This window comes from Electrona antarctica, assembly GCF_951216825.1.
Source record: "Electrona antarctica genome assembly, chromosome: 9".
NCBI lineage: Eukaryota > Metazoa > Chordata > Actinopteri > Myctophiformes > Myctophidae > Electrona > Electrona antarctica.
In genome coordinates, this window is record NC_136790.1 from 52,998,254 (window position 1) to 53,009,567 (window position 11,314).

At 43.0% G+C, this 11,314-nt stretch overlaps 1 protein-coding gene across 2 annotated transcripts; it reads left to right on the plus strand.

Moving 5' to 3' along the window:
• The first annotated feature begins 1,228 nt into the window (after nucleotides 1–1,228).
• Nucleotides 1,229–10,761, plus strand: cnpy2 (canopy FGF signaling regulator 2). 2 transcript variants are annotated; one of them, XM_079509862.1, is made up of 6 exons: nucleotides 1,229–1,368; nucleotides 1,567–1,677; nucleotides 5,103–5,218; nucleotides 5,897–6,097; nucleotides 7,162–7,258; nucleotides 7,781–10,761. In XM_079509862.1, the coding sequence occupies exons 2-6, from the start codon at nucleotides 1,575–1,577 to the stop codon at nucleotides 7,822–7,824; spliced, it is 561 nt and encodes a 186-aa protein (XP_079365988.1). In that variant the 5' UTR covers nucleotides 1,229–1,368; nucleotides 1,567–1,574; the 3' UTR covers nucleotides 7,825–10,761. The 2 variants fall into 2 exon arrangements, with proteins under 2 accessions (XP_079365988.1, XP_079365989.1); XM_079509863.1 differs by having other exon boundaries at nucleotides 1,237–1,372.
• The last annotated feature ends 553 nt before the right edge of the window (nucleotides 10,762–11,314 follow it).

Below are 11,314 nucleotides of genomic sequence, written 5' to 3' on the forward strand. Positions count from 1 at the left end.
ACAGTTTCACTACAATCGGACGCTGCGTTGAGTAGTTATGGCGATTTGTACAAAACAGGTACAAAGCGGGCTACTCCTGAAAAGTTTAGAAGCCAATTGTAGCCAATGAGGGTGGATTATGAGAAATCAAACAAACCCGTCTTGATCACATGACTATGGAGAGCATGTGTACCGATTTGCGTGAAATTTGGATAAAATCTGAAGGAGTAATATTAGAAAATGTGTTTTACATATGTCGGCCTCCTGGTGGCGCTATAAAGAGCAGATGTGAAAAATTCCAGGCAAAGGTTTTTCCTTGGCCTCTAGGGAGTTGGCATACAAAGTTATCCACAGATCCGTGCAGTTAGAGGTAAAAACACTTTTTGGCCAGTTATAGCGCCACCATGAGGCTGAGTTGAAAATGTTCATGTGGCATTTCTTCCTCTGCCTAGTGGGAATGTGCGTGCACAATTTTACGGAAATCACACGATGTGTTCATGATTTGCAGCATTTTGTTTGAAACTGAGCACTCCTGCGAACTTTGGAAGCCAATCTTAGCCAATCAGGATGGAGTCTGAGAAATCTGAAAGACCCGTTTCGTTGAATGGCTCTAGAGAGACTGTGTACCAATTTGTGTGATGTTTGGACAAAATCTGTAGGTGTACTGTCCAAAAACTTGTTTTGCACAAAGCGGCCTCCTGGTGGCGCTATAACAGGCCGTTCTGGAGATTTTGGGGCAGAGGTTCATCGTTGGCATCCAGGGAGTGTGTGTGCAAAATTTGGCATCGACCGGGTTAACGGTGCCGGAGATTAGCTGTTCACAGACGGAAGGACGGACGGACACACACACGGACGGAGTGCAAAACATACTCTCTCCCCATGCCTTCGGCCTGGTAGAGACAAAAATGTAAAACAGGTCAATGAGCCCCACTTCTCCAGCTACATGTGTAACAACAGAAATTATTTTGTAACTATAGGTCGTTTCAAGACCGTTTATTATTATGTCCCCATACTGCGGCAAAAAGGGGGGTCTCGGCATGATTTTCTTGTATCAACCCAATATATATTTTAATTTTTTTGTAAATATTTGTTATGTTATGAATTATGTTCCTTCGGGTCCTGAATAATTTCTGGCATTTTCCACGGCCACCTATAACTTTATCCCGCTCCGTACGACGGTGTCGAAAACAGCCGATCTACAAGCTCACAGCGCGTCGCCTCGGCGACGCACTGTGAGCTTGTAGATCGGCTGTTTTCGGCCACCGCGACACCGTTGCCTACGTCACCACATTTTACGTGGTGTGTGTGTGTGTGTGTGATGGAACGGTGTGTAAATAGTAGTAGTGCTTCAGCTGTGGTTGTTTGGTCCAAACACTACTAAAACTATATGTAAGTAAGTTAAAATGGAACGTTTTATACTTTGAAATGAGGCATTTTCAAATGTATTTCTACCGCAGACAAATGCTAGAGCTTACAACAATTTATTTAGATCATTCTACTCACTGAGTCGACTCTGCTGCTATTGTATTAGTCCAATTGCATGTTTAATTTCATGTTAATAACGTCCTGACATGTTTTAAAATGCAGATCTCAAGATGAGGGAACCTGCGGTGCTCTTCACACTGTGTGTGGTGGTTGTGTCTCTCCTCGTGGGTCTCCCAGAAGGTGCCAGGCAAGGACAGGATATCAAATGTGGAGGTATAGAGAGAATGATCTAGAAGATTCATAGCATACATATAGCATATAAAGTTACTTTACCTCATACAACCTATGGCTGCCACACATACACATACAGTAGGTCTATATGAGTCCGAGTCACCCACCATACACATCAGTGGTTTGCAATATTCACACAGACCCTCCCCTAAATAAACAAACATACAAACATATTTAAAAGTGGGGACCTAGCCTAGCCGCAATTTGCAACTCTAGATTTTTTTTATAATGGGATGAATCTAGAGTTGCAATACCCTCCATTGACTCCCCACTCATCCAATTTGGTTTGTGATCTGCTTGTCTTAAACAACGTTAAACTCACAAACATTGCAGCTGTAGTCCAAGCTTGAATTATCCTCTTTCAATCTGCCGAGCTTGTTTTTCATAAAAATCCCCCGTAGACATGTTATGAGCTACTTTCTGTCAAGACATCCACTGCAGGTGATTTGGAAGCACTAGTTTTTTGTTAACGGGTCGCGCTGCTGCCTCCTGCATTATGTGCAAATTCGAAACAGGTGATACGCTGGGCCGTTCAGTGACTTATGACGAGTGCTTCCAAACTCCAGCACTTGACAGAAAGTAGCTCATAACATGTCTACGGGGGATTTTTATGAAAAACAAGCCCGGCAGATTGAAAGAGGATAATTCAAGCTTGGACTACAGCTGCAATGTTGGTGAGTTTAACGTTGTTTAATACAAGCAGATCACAAACCAAATTGGATGAGTGGGGAGTCAATGGAGGGTATTGCAACTCTAGATTCATCCCATTGTAAACAAATCTAGAGTTGCAAATTGCGGCTACAAACAGATTTAGAAGTGGGGACCTAGCCCTGGTCCAGTGCTTACAGCGAGTCTCTCTCACTATCGCTGTAAGCACTGGACCAGGGCTAGTGGGGACCCGACCTGACCCTGACAAGCATTTGGAATGAATGTAGGAGTTCTGGTCGATAGCCCTAATGCACTTTGCTGCAGCAATTAGGCTATGGTCCAGATACCATAGTTTCACTGATGAACATTGTGAATTTTTGCCTCTTATATTATTTGACAATGTTTGGGCTAATATTTGACCAGTTTTTATTTTGTTATTCAAAATATCTGAACCCATTTTGACCTGAGATCAGATTCTAAAAATGTCTTCTACATTCTGACAGTTTTCTGAAAAACCTATGTTTCTATGTCAGTCGTTCTTCGTTTTTTTTCAAAAATAGCAGGCACGCTATGAGCTTGTAGATCTGCTATTTTTCAATCGCTAAAGCATAACATAATGCTAACACCAAAATGGGTTCCCGCCCAGAATGGGTTAAAAGTAGCTATGCACAATATTGAAATGACCAATATCTGATCTCTGATTATTTGCACGTAGGGTATCGGCTGATTCCAATACCAATATATTACATTAATATATTATATTACAATTTAGGCATTTAGCAGACGCTCCAGAGCAGTAAGCAAGAACAAAAACATGGTAATACATCATTATACATAAGAATAGTCATCATGAATCATAATGTAAGCTAACAGTGGAATATCTATGAAACTGCAGTGCATATTTACTATCGAGTTCTATGTCTACATCAAATGCTATCTAAGTTGAGCCTTTGCATACGCCTGTAAGGTCGTCGAGGCTAGAGCAAGTGCTACGGGCTAAGATGGAGTCTGAAGAGGTGGGTTTTCAGACTACGGCGGAAGGTTGGGAGTGAGGCTGCAGTTCTGATTGCAATGGGAAGTGCATTGACCTACATAATGGTCTGGAGAGTGGATACTGTGGACCTCTCCTCCTATGCAGTATAGGTTTTCAATGTAATGGGCCCCAGGACCGGTCTTTTAGATGGGTCCCAGGACCCAAGGGTGGTCTTTTAGATGGGTCACAGGACCCAGGGGTGGTCTTTTAGATGGGTCACAGGACCCAGGGGTGGTCTTTTAGATGGGTCACAGGACCCAGGGGTGGTCTTTTAGATGGGTCACAGGACCCAGGGGTGGTCTTTTAGATGGGTCACAGGACCCAGGGGTGGTCTTTTAGATGGGTCACAGGACCCAAGGGTGGTCTTTTAGATGGGTCACAGGACCCAGGGGTGGTCTTTTAGATGGGTCCCAGGACCCAAGGGTGGTCTTTTAGATGGGTCACAGGACCCAGGGGTGGTCTTTTAGATGGGTCACAGGACCCAGGGGTGGTCTTTTAGATGGGTCACAGGACCCAGGGGTGGCCTTTTTAGATGGGTCCCAGGACCCAGGGGTGGTCTTTTAGATGGGTCACAGGACCCAGGGGTGGTCTTTTAGATGGGTCACAGGGACATTTTATGAGTCCTACTGTCTGAAACGATTAGAGTGTTGCATCCCAGGAGGACCCCCGGAGGGTGACAGACATGATTGCGTCCTTTCTCAATTGAGTGAGTCTAAAGGCTCATTCATAGTCTGGATTTTCGGTGGTGAGGTGACCACCGGAGCTGAAATAACGTTGAGCGGTGGTGAGTAAAAACAGAGAAGGGCTGGAGCGGTGGCGGTGGTTTGCTCTTCACCTCGGCTCGTGACGTCATGTTGTAGTTTGGTGGTCACCTCACCATCGTAAATCCAGACTATGCCTGGATGCCGGCTATTTGCATCACAGCCTATGCTATGTATGTGTTTCAGCCTGCAGAGCCCTGGTAGATGAGATGGACTGTATGTGTTTCAGCCTGCAGAGCCCTGGTAGATGAGATGGACTGTATGTGTTTCAGCTTTCAGAGCCCTGGTAGATGAGATGGACTGTATGTGTTTCAGCTTTCAGAGCCCTGGTAGATGAGATGGACTGTATGTGTTTCAGCTTGCAGAGCCCTGGTAGATGAGATGGACTGTATGTGTTTCAGCCTGCAGAGCCCTGGTAGATGAGATGGACTGTACTGTATGTGTTTCAGCTTGCAGAGCCCTGGTAGATGAGATGGACTGTATGTGTTTCAGCTTGCAGAGCCCTGGTAGATGAGATGGACTGTATGTGTTTCAGCCTGCAGAGCCCTGGTAGATGAGATGGACTGTATGTGTTTCAGCTTTCAGAGCCCTGGTAGATGAGATGGACTGTATGTGTTTCAGCTTTCAGAGCCCTGGTAGATGAGATGGACTGTATGTGTTTCAGCTTGCAGAGCCCTGGTAGATGAGATGGACTGTATGTGTTTCAGCTTGCAGAGCCCTGGTAGATGAGATGGACTGTATGTGTTTCAGCCTGCAGAGCCCTGGTAGATGAGATGGACTGTATGTGTTTCAGCCTGCAGAGCCCTGGTAGATGAGATGGACTCTATGTGTTTCAGCTTGCAGAGCCCTGGTAGATGAGATGGACTGTATGTGTTTCAGCTTGCAGAGCCCTGGTAGATGAGATGGACTGTATGTGTTTCAGCCTGCAGAGCCCTGGTAGATGAGATGGACTGTATGTGTTTCAGCTTGCAGAGCCCTGGTAGATGAGATGGACTGGGCCATTTCACAGATAGACCCAAAGAAGACGATCCAGACCGGCTCGTACCGGATCAACCCCGATGGCAGCCAGTCTATTCGAGAGGTAAAGACAGGTTTTTTTCTTATTCTTTCTCACAGAATCAAGTGTTTTATGGTTATGTTTTAACCAGGCAGGACTACCCCAGCAGCAGCACAATGATTGTGATGCTCTTATTAAGACCTTTTGCTGGGGACCCCCTGGAACCCCCTCAAGGACCCCTTGGACTTTGAGAACCACTGCCCTAAACTGATACAGTATGATACATGTCATATCAGTGGACTGGTTCTCAAACGTTTTCATGTCAAGGACCCCCAAATTGACCCCCATTCGAAAATGATTATATGCCAAGGACCCCCATGAGGGAAGATCTATTATACGGCTCTAGCAGTGATTTTCAACGTTTTCAAGGACCCCCAGTTTGACATGCATTAGTCTACACTCTACAGACTCCTATTTAATGGCATTTCTATCTCTGGGACCCCCAATTTATATTGTAAAATCAATGTTGATTTACACACCCATAAGGGTCCATTTGGTTCCATTTCTACACTCAGAGTTACAGACCCATAAGGGTCCAGTTGGTTCCTAACTATCCATATGGCTGGGGAGTGGGGACCCCCAGGAGCTCCCTCCCTCAAGGACCCCTGGGGGTCCCCGGACCCCACTTTGGGGAACCAATGATACATGTCATGTCATTCCTACTGATAACAGCATGATGCCGGTGTCATTTCTACCCACCAGGTTCCTCTGGCCCGCTCCGAGGGGAACCTGTTAGAGCTGATGGAGGAGGTGTGTGAGAGGATGCAGGATTACGGGGAGCTGATGGACTCCACCGACAGCAGCAGGTCCACCTACGTTCGAGTCACGTCGCGCAACGGCGAGGCCATGGACCTCTCGGAGGCCAAGCTGGACAGTAGAGTCACGTCCAGTTTGAAATTCGCTGTAAGTACTCGACTCACTCGGTATGTTTTCTATTGCAGTTCATCACGTGAATACTATATTGCGTGGATGTGAAAATATATGAGTTCAGAATAAATGGATTCTGTGTCGAGAGCTCACTTTTGTCAAAATGCATGTCCTCGCAACAGAATGATACGATTCATGTTAAACATCTGGGAAGTTGCCTTTTAACTGCAAGTATTTCGTTGTTATTCCTCAGTTAAAGACACAGATTTAGACACCCGCGTAAAGTCGTAAACATATCTGGTGCTGAGCACAGTGTTGGCATTAATTCTTAGCCCCATAAGTGCAAAAAACAATTCATTATTTTGTCTAATCTCAATCTCAATACTAGCTAAATAAATCCCTTGTCAATATTGTTAGTGGCACAAAACTAAACCTAAGCTCTCTTGTTGGTCGTCGTGTGTATGTACATGCACTGCAAATGTCTCTGTGTGCCGGTGTGTAGTCACATCACATGCATGTACTATACCTCCTCAGAGATTAAAAAAGGGTGCATTTTGCATCCCAAAGCACAGTTTATAGTTAAGGGACACATTAAAACAACGACCTCTGCATCCACGGGATGCACTACTGTACTACTGTACTGTTTATTTATTTATTCTAGTTTATTTTGCCAGCTTTAGTTATAATAATCATTTCTTCTGTTTCTACATGAATATAAACACATTATAACCAGTGTGTGTGTTAAATGCTGCAATTTGTAAAAATGGCAAAATATGATTCCTAATGTCGTTGAAGTGGGACTCATAAAATGTCCCTGGGACTCATCTAAAAGACCATCCCTGCATCCCGGGACTCATTACATTGAAAACCTATTTACATCACTGCCTCCTGGCCATGCTCGGAGCATGCTTTGCATAATCTTTAGCGGATATTTCAACTGCACGCCATCATCGACCTCTGCTCCATTCTTTTACTCACAGTGGCTTGTTGGATGTAATAAGGTGGTTTGAGAACGGACACAACACAAATGTACTGTCAAGTGTTGTTAATCGTTTGTTGTCTCAATGCCTGACGCAACGTGTCTTGACTCTGCACCCCAGTGTGAGACCATCGCCGAGCAGCACGAAGATGAACTCATCGAATTCTTTGGTCACGAGACGGAGAACGTCAAAGACAAGCTTTGCAGCCAGAGGACAGGTGTGTACTTTACTCCCTAACCCTCGTTGGCACACAAGGCAGACATTTATTTTAAAGCTGCAATCCATTTTAAAAAGGAAAGGAGAGGTCGCACAAACTCGTAGTCCTGATGCCAAAAAAACGTTTTATTTTACCAACGTTTCGACAAACAGGTTGTCTTCTTCAGGGTATAAAGCTGCAATCCATAACTCTTTTAGGGATTAAAACATTATTTTAATAATGAATCTGTATGGTAGAAATATAACTAGCCCAACTGTGGTGGTCTCCCTGCTCTGCTGTTGAGATATTTAGAGATGCTGTGGTCCGGTGGGACACCTACTGGTCAATAAGGGGTATTGCATGAAACTCGTGAAAATGATCAGCCTTCCCAAACCTGCACAACAGGAAAAACTTTGGCGCTCACACGCTTTGTGTTTGACACCTTAGTAGGATGTTAAAGTTACGGATTGCAACTTTTTTTAGCGGTAAACATTATTGTAAATTCACTGTTTTCTTGTCATTTCTTGATTTCATACCTTGCAGATCTTTGCGACTATGCTCTAAAAATCCCCCACGATGAGCTTTGATGTCGTCCCGCCTGCCCTGTCTTCTCAGCTGAGATGGGGATACTCTGCTAATAGTCGGTAACACCATTTTGTCCCTGTGAGGAATGGATGGTGAAAGGTGCACAACGAGTCCTTAAACATGAATGAAAATCCACCCGGAAAACCGAACGCATGCATTATTCTTCTGGTCTTCTGGAGGAGAGCTGAAACTATAGATCTGAGCCGTTGAACGACGACACAAGCTTCTCCGCCAGCCATCAAATGAATGGCTTGAAGCAGTGGTTTTCAACCAGTGGTCCTTGAGGGGGTTCCAGGTGGTCCCCAGCTAAATGATGGAGAGTTGGTAACCAAATGAACCCTTATTAGACCTACGGGTCCATTTGGTTACAAGATCTGAGCCTTTGAACGGCGACACAAGCTTCTCCGCCAGTCATCAAATTATTGGCTTAAAGCAGTGGTTTTCAACCTACGGGTCCATTTTGGTTTCATTTTATGCTCTCAAGAGTTAAATTATTGTTAAACATCTGCATTTCTAATTTACAAGAAGTCTACACAATTAGGGAATGTAAAATAATTGTTATTTTGATCAACGTTTCAACCGACAACAACATATTATTTCGTCTCGGGTCTGCGAGGCTAAATGTCATCAAATGGTGGTTCCGTGGCTCAAATGGGTCTGAGAGGCTAAATGTCATCAAATGGTGGTTCCGTGGCTCAAATGGGTCTGAGAGGCTAAATGTCATCAAATGGTGGTTCCGTGGCTCAAATGCCAAATAAATAATTGGACCTTGATATGAAGAGTTGAAAACTACTGGCTCCTTTAAGCCCTATATTATATTAACCCATTTTGACCTGGGAACGATGCTACAAATGTCTTCTAAATCCTGACAGTTTTCTGAAAAACCCTATGTTTCTATATCATTGCTGCTCAACCTTTTTCATGTCAAGGTCCCCCAAAAATTATATGAATTTGGCCGCCGACCCCCGTCTGAAAATATTCTTTTCCAGGGGCCTCCCCAGTAGCAAAGATTTGAGTTAAAAACGTTCGCTCTGAAAGAATATTCAAAGATTTGCGCTACATTTTCAAGATTTTTCAAAAATAGCAGACCTACAAGCTCGTAGCGCGCCACTCGGTGGCACGCTATGAGCTTGTAGATCTGCTATTTTTCAATAGCTAAATGTTTAAAACACTAAAAGGGGTTCCCGCCCAAAATGGGTTAATCGTACTTAGGTGGTTATGTTTGAGTTCCAGCTGTTGATTTACTGTTGGCATTAATTGTCAAACAAAGCTCACTTCTGTGCAAAACACAAAAAAGGGCAGCGAGTTTTGACTCCACGCATTGTCTGTGTCGCTCACCTGTCAATCTCCTAAAAAAAAATTACTTAATTTCGCGGATCCCCGCAGTGGATCGTTGGAGTAGAGTTGTTAATGTTTACAAATACTGTATTTATTGAGCTGTATACTGAGTGATCACAGGAATAAGTTATGCCGATGTTGTTTTCTGGATGGGTTTTCTCTTTTGGGTAAAAAGTAGAAATTATCTGGAATTGTGCTCTGTTCAATAGTACTCATTCAAGTCCTCAATTTAAAACGCTGGTTATGCTTAAATAGACATTTTGTCACACTGTCGGATTCCATGTCTATATATCTGTGTAACAGAGCCGTCTCCAGTTTTAAAGGGATAGTTCAGATCTTTTTAACTTAACCCATTTATGCCTGACCTCGAAATTAAAAAAAAATCTTCTAAATCCTCCAGTTTTCTGAAATAAATATTTTCACTATTTTTCAAAAAATGGCAGACCTACAAGCTCGTAGCGCGCCACTCGGTGGCGTGCTATGAGCTTGTAGATCTGCTATTTTTCAATAGCTAAATTATAACAATGTTTAAAACACCAAAAGGGGTTCCCACCCAAAATGGGTTGAGCTGTATGAAATACTGTTGTAACTGTATTAATAAGCCTATCACATAATTTCCCCGCCCCCTTAATACGCCCCCTTTCGGGGCTAGTGGTGATAGCGTGACGTCACTCCATAGACGCTACATGTTAACAGAGGTAATTTAAGAAGTCTACAACTTTTGTTTTCTCAAGGTAAGGTTTGTTCTATCTGTTCGAGCTGATTTACCATCTTGTTTGCTTCATAATAATATTGGTCTGTCACATTTTTACATTAGGAAATGTACTTAGATTCTCCAGAGAAAAAAACGTGTAAATGCTAATGTTAAATGACACCACTATTTACCGGAAGTGGGCGTGGAAAGCGGGCTGTGAGATAGGCCTATTGATTGCCCGAGTCCCGTGGTGGGAGTTCTGCTCTGGTTTTGGTCAATATTAAGTAGTTCCGGTCATTTTGTGGGGGGCACAGGGGGCCACGCATTAAAAGTAAATTAATCCACAAAACTAAACGTCATTTGTATTGTTGACCTATTTCTAAAATATTAGTGCAACTTTTGTTCAACTTTGACCCCTCTATCACATGGAACTATATCATAAAACATAGTTTCGTGTGGTAAAAGATTGCACTAATATTTTAGAAATAGGTCAACAGCACACATGACGTTAGTTTTGTGGATTAATTAAATTTTAATGCGTGGCCCCCTGTGCCCCCCACAAAATGACCAGAACTACTTAATATTGACCAAAACCAGAGCAGAACTCCCACCACGGGACTCGGGCACTCAGTTGCAACCACTATATGAATGGCAAGTATTTCATACAGCTTAAGTTAAAAGAAATCTGAACTATCCCTTTAAGATCCTCATGCTGTACTATTGGAAGGAGAACATTCCGCTCTTTCTGTCTTTATTTTTGTACAATGGTTGAAATGGGTTGCCTTATTGAATCATGTGAACAATTCTCCTGAAACGTCCATTTTTATGAATTTTTGTATGAAATCTGCATTTGTTTCCATGTCTCACAATGGAATTTAAAATATACTGTATTTGTACAACATCGTTATGGGTGTATCTTCTACTTTTTTATAAACCTGACACTCTTTAGTACACATTAACCCATTTAGGTCTGACGTCGGAATTTTAAAAAATGACTTTCTGAAATACATATGTTTCTATATCAGTGGTGCTCAATATTTCATGTCAAGGACCCCAGAAATTATATGTATTTGGCCTCCGACCCCCATGTCAAAATATATTGTTCCAGAGAAGCAAAGATTTGAGTTAAAAATGTTTGCTCTGAAAGATTATCCAAATTTGCGTCACATTTTCACGATTTAAAAATAAATAGCAGATCTACAAGCTCGTAGCGCGGCACCAAGTGCTGCGCTATGAGCTTGTAGATCTGCTATTTTTCAATAGCTAAAGTATAACATAATGCTTAAAACACCAAAAGGGGATCCCGTCATGAATGGGTTAAGACTATTTGGCAGTTTCTATTGCATGTTTTCTGCAAACATGGGAAATCCGTGTTGTTTAATTTTCTATTTCAGTGTCTGATTTTGATGCGTGAGTAGTAATGATGGCTGGTGTGTGTACACTACAGTGTACCACTCATG

Bases quoted from the DNA above. Each gene is read 5' to 3' on its own strand.
- cnpy2 (XM_079509862.1), top strand. From the start codon at position 1,575: ATGAGGGAACCTGCGGTGCTCTTCACACTGTGTGTGGTGGTTGTGTCT. The intron at 1,678-5,102 runs GTATAGAGAGAA...TATGTGTTTCAG, and splicing joins ACAGGATATCAAATGTGGAG to CTTGCAGAGCCCTGGTAGAT. The intron at 7,259-7,780 runs GTGTGTACTTTA...CATACCTTGCAG, and splicing joins GCTTTGCAGCCAGAGGACAG to ATCTTTGCGACTATGCTCTA.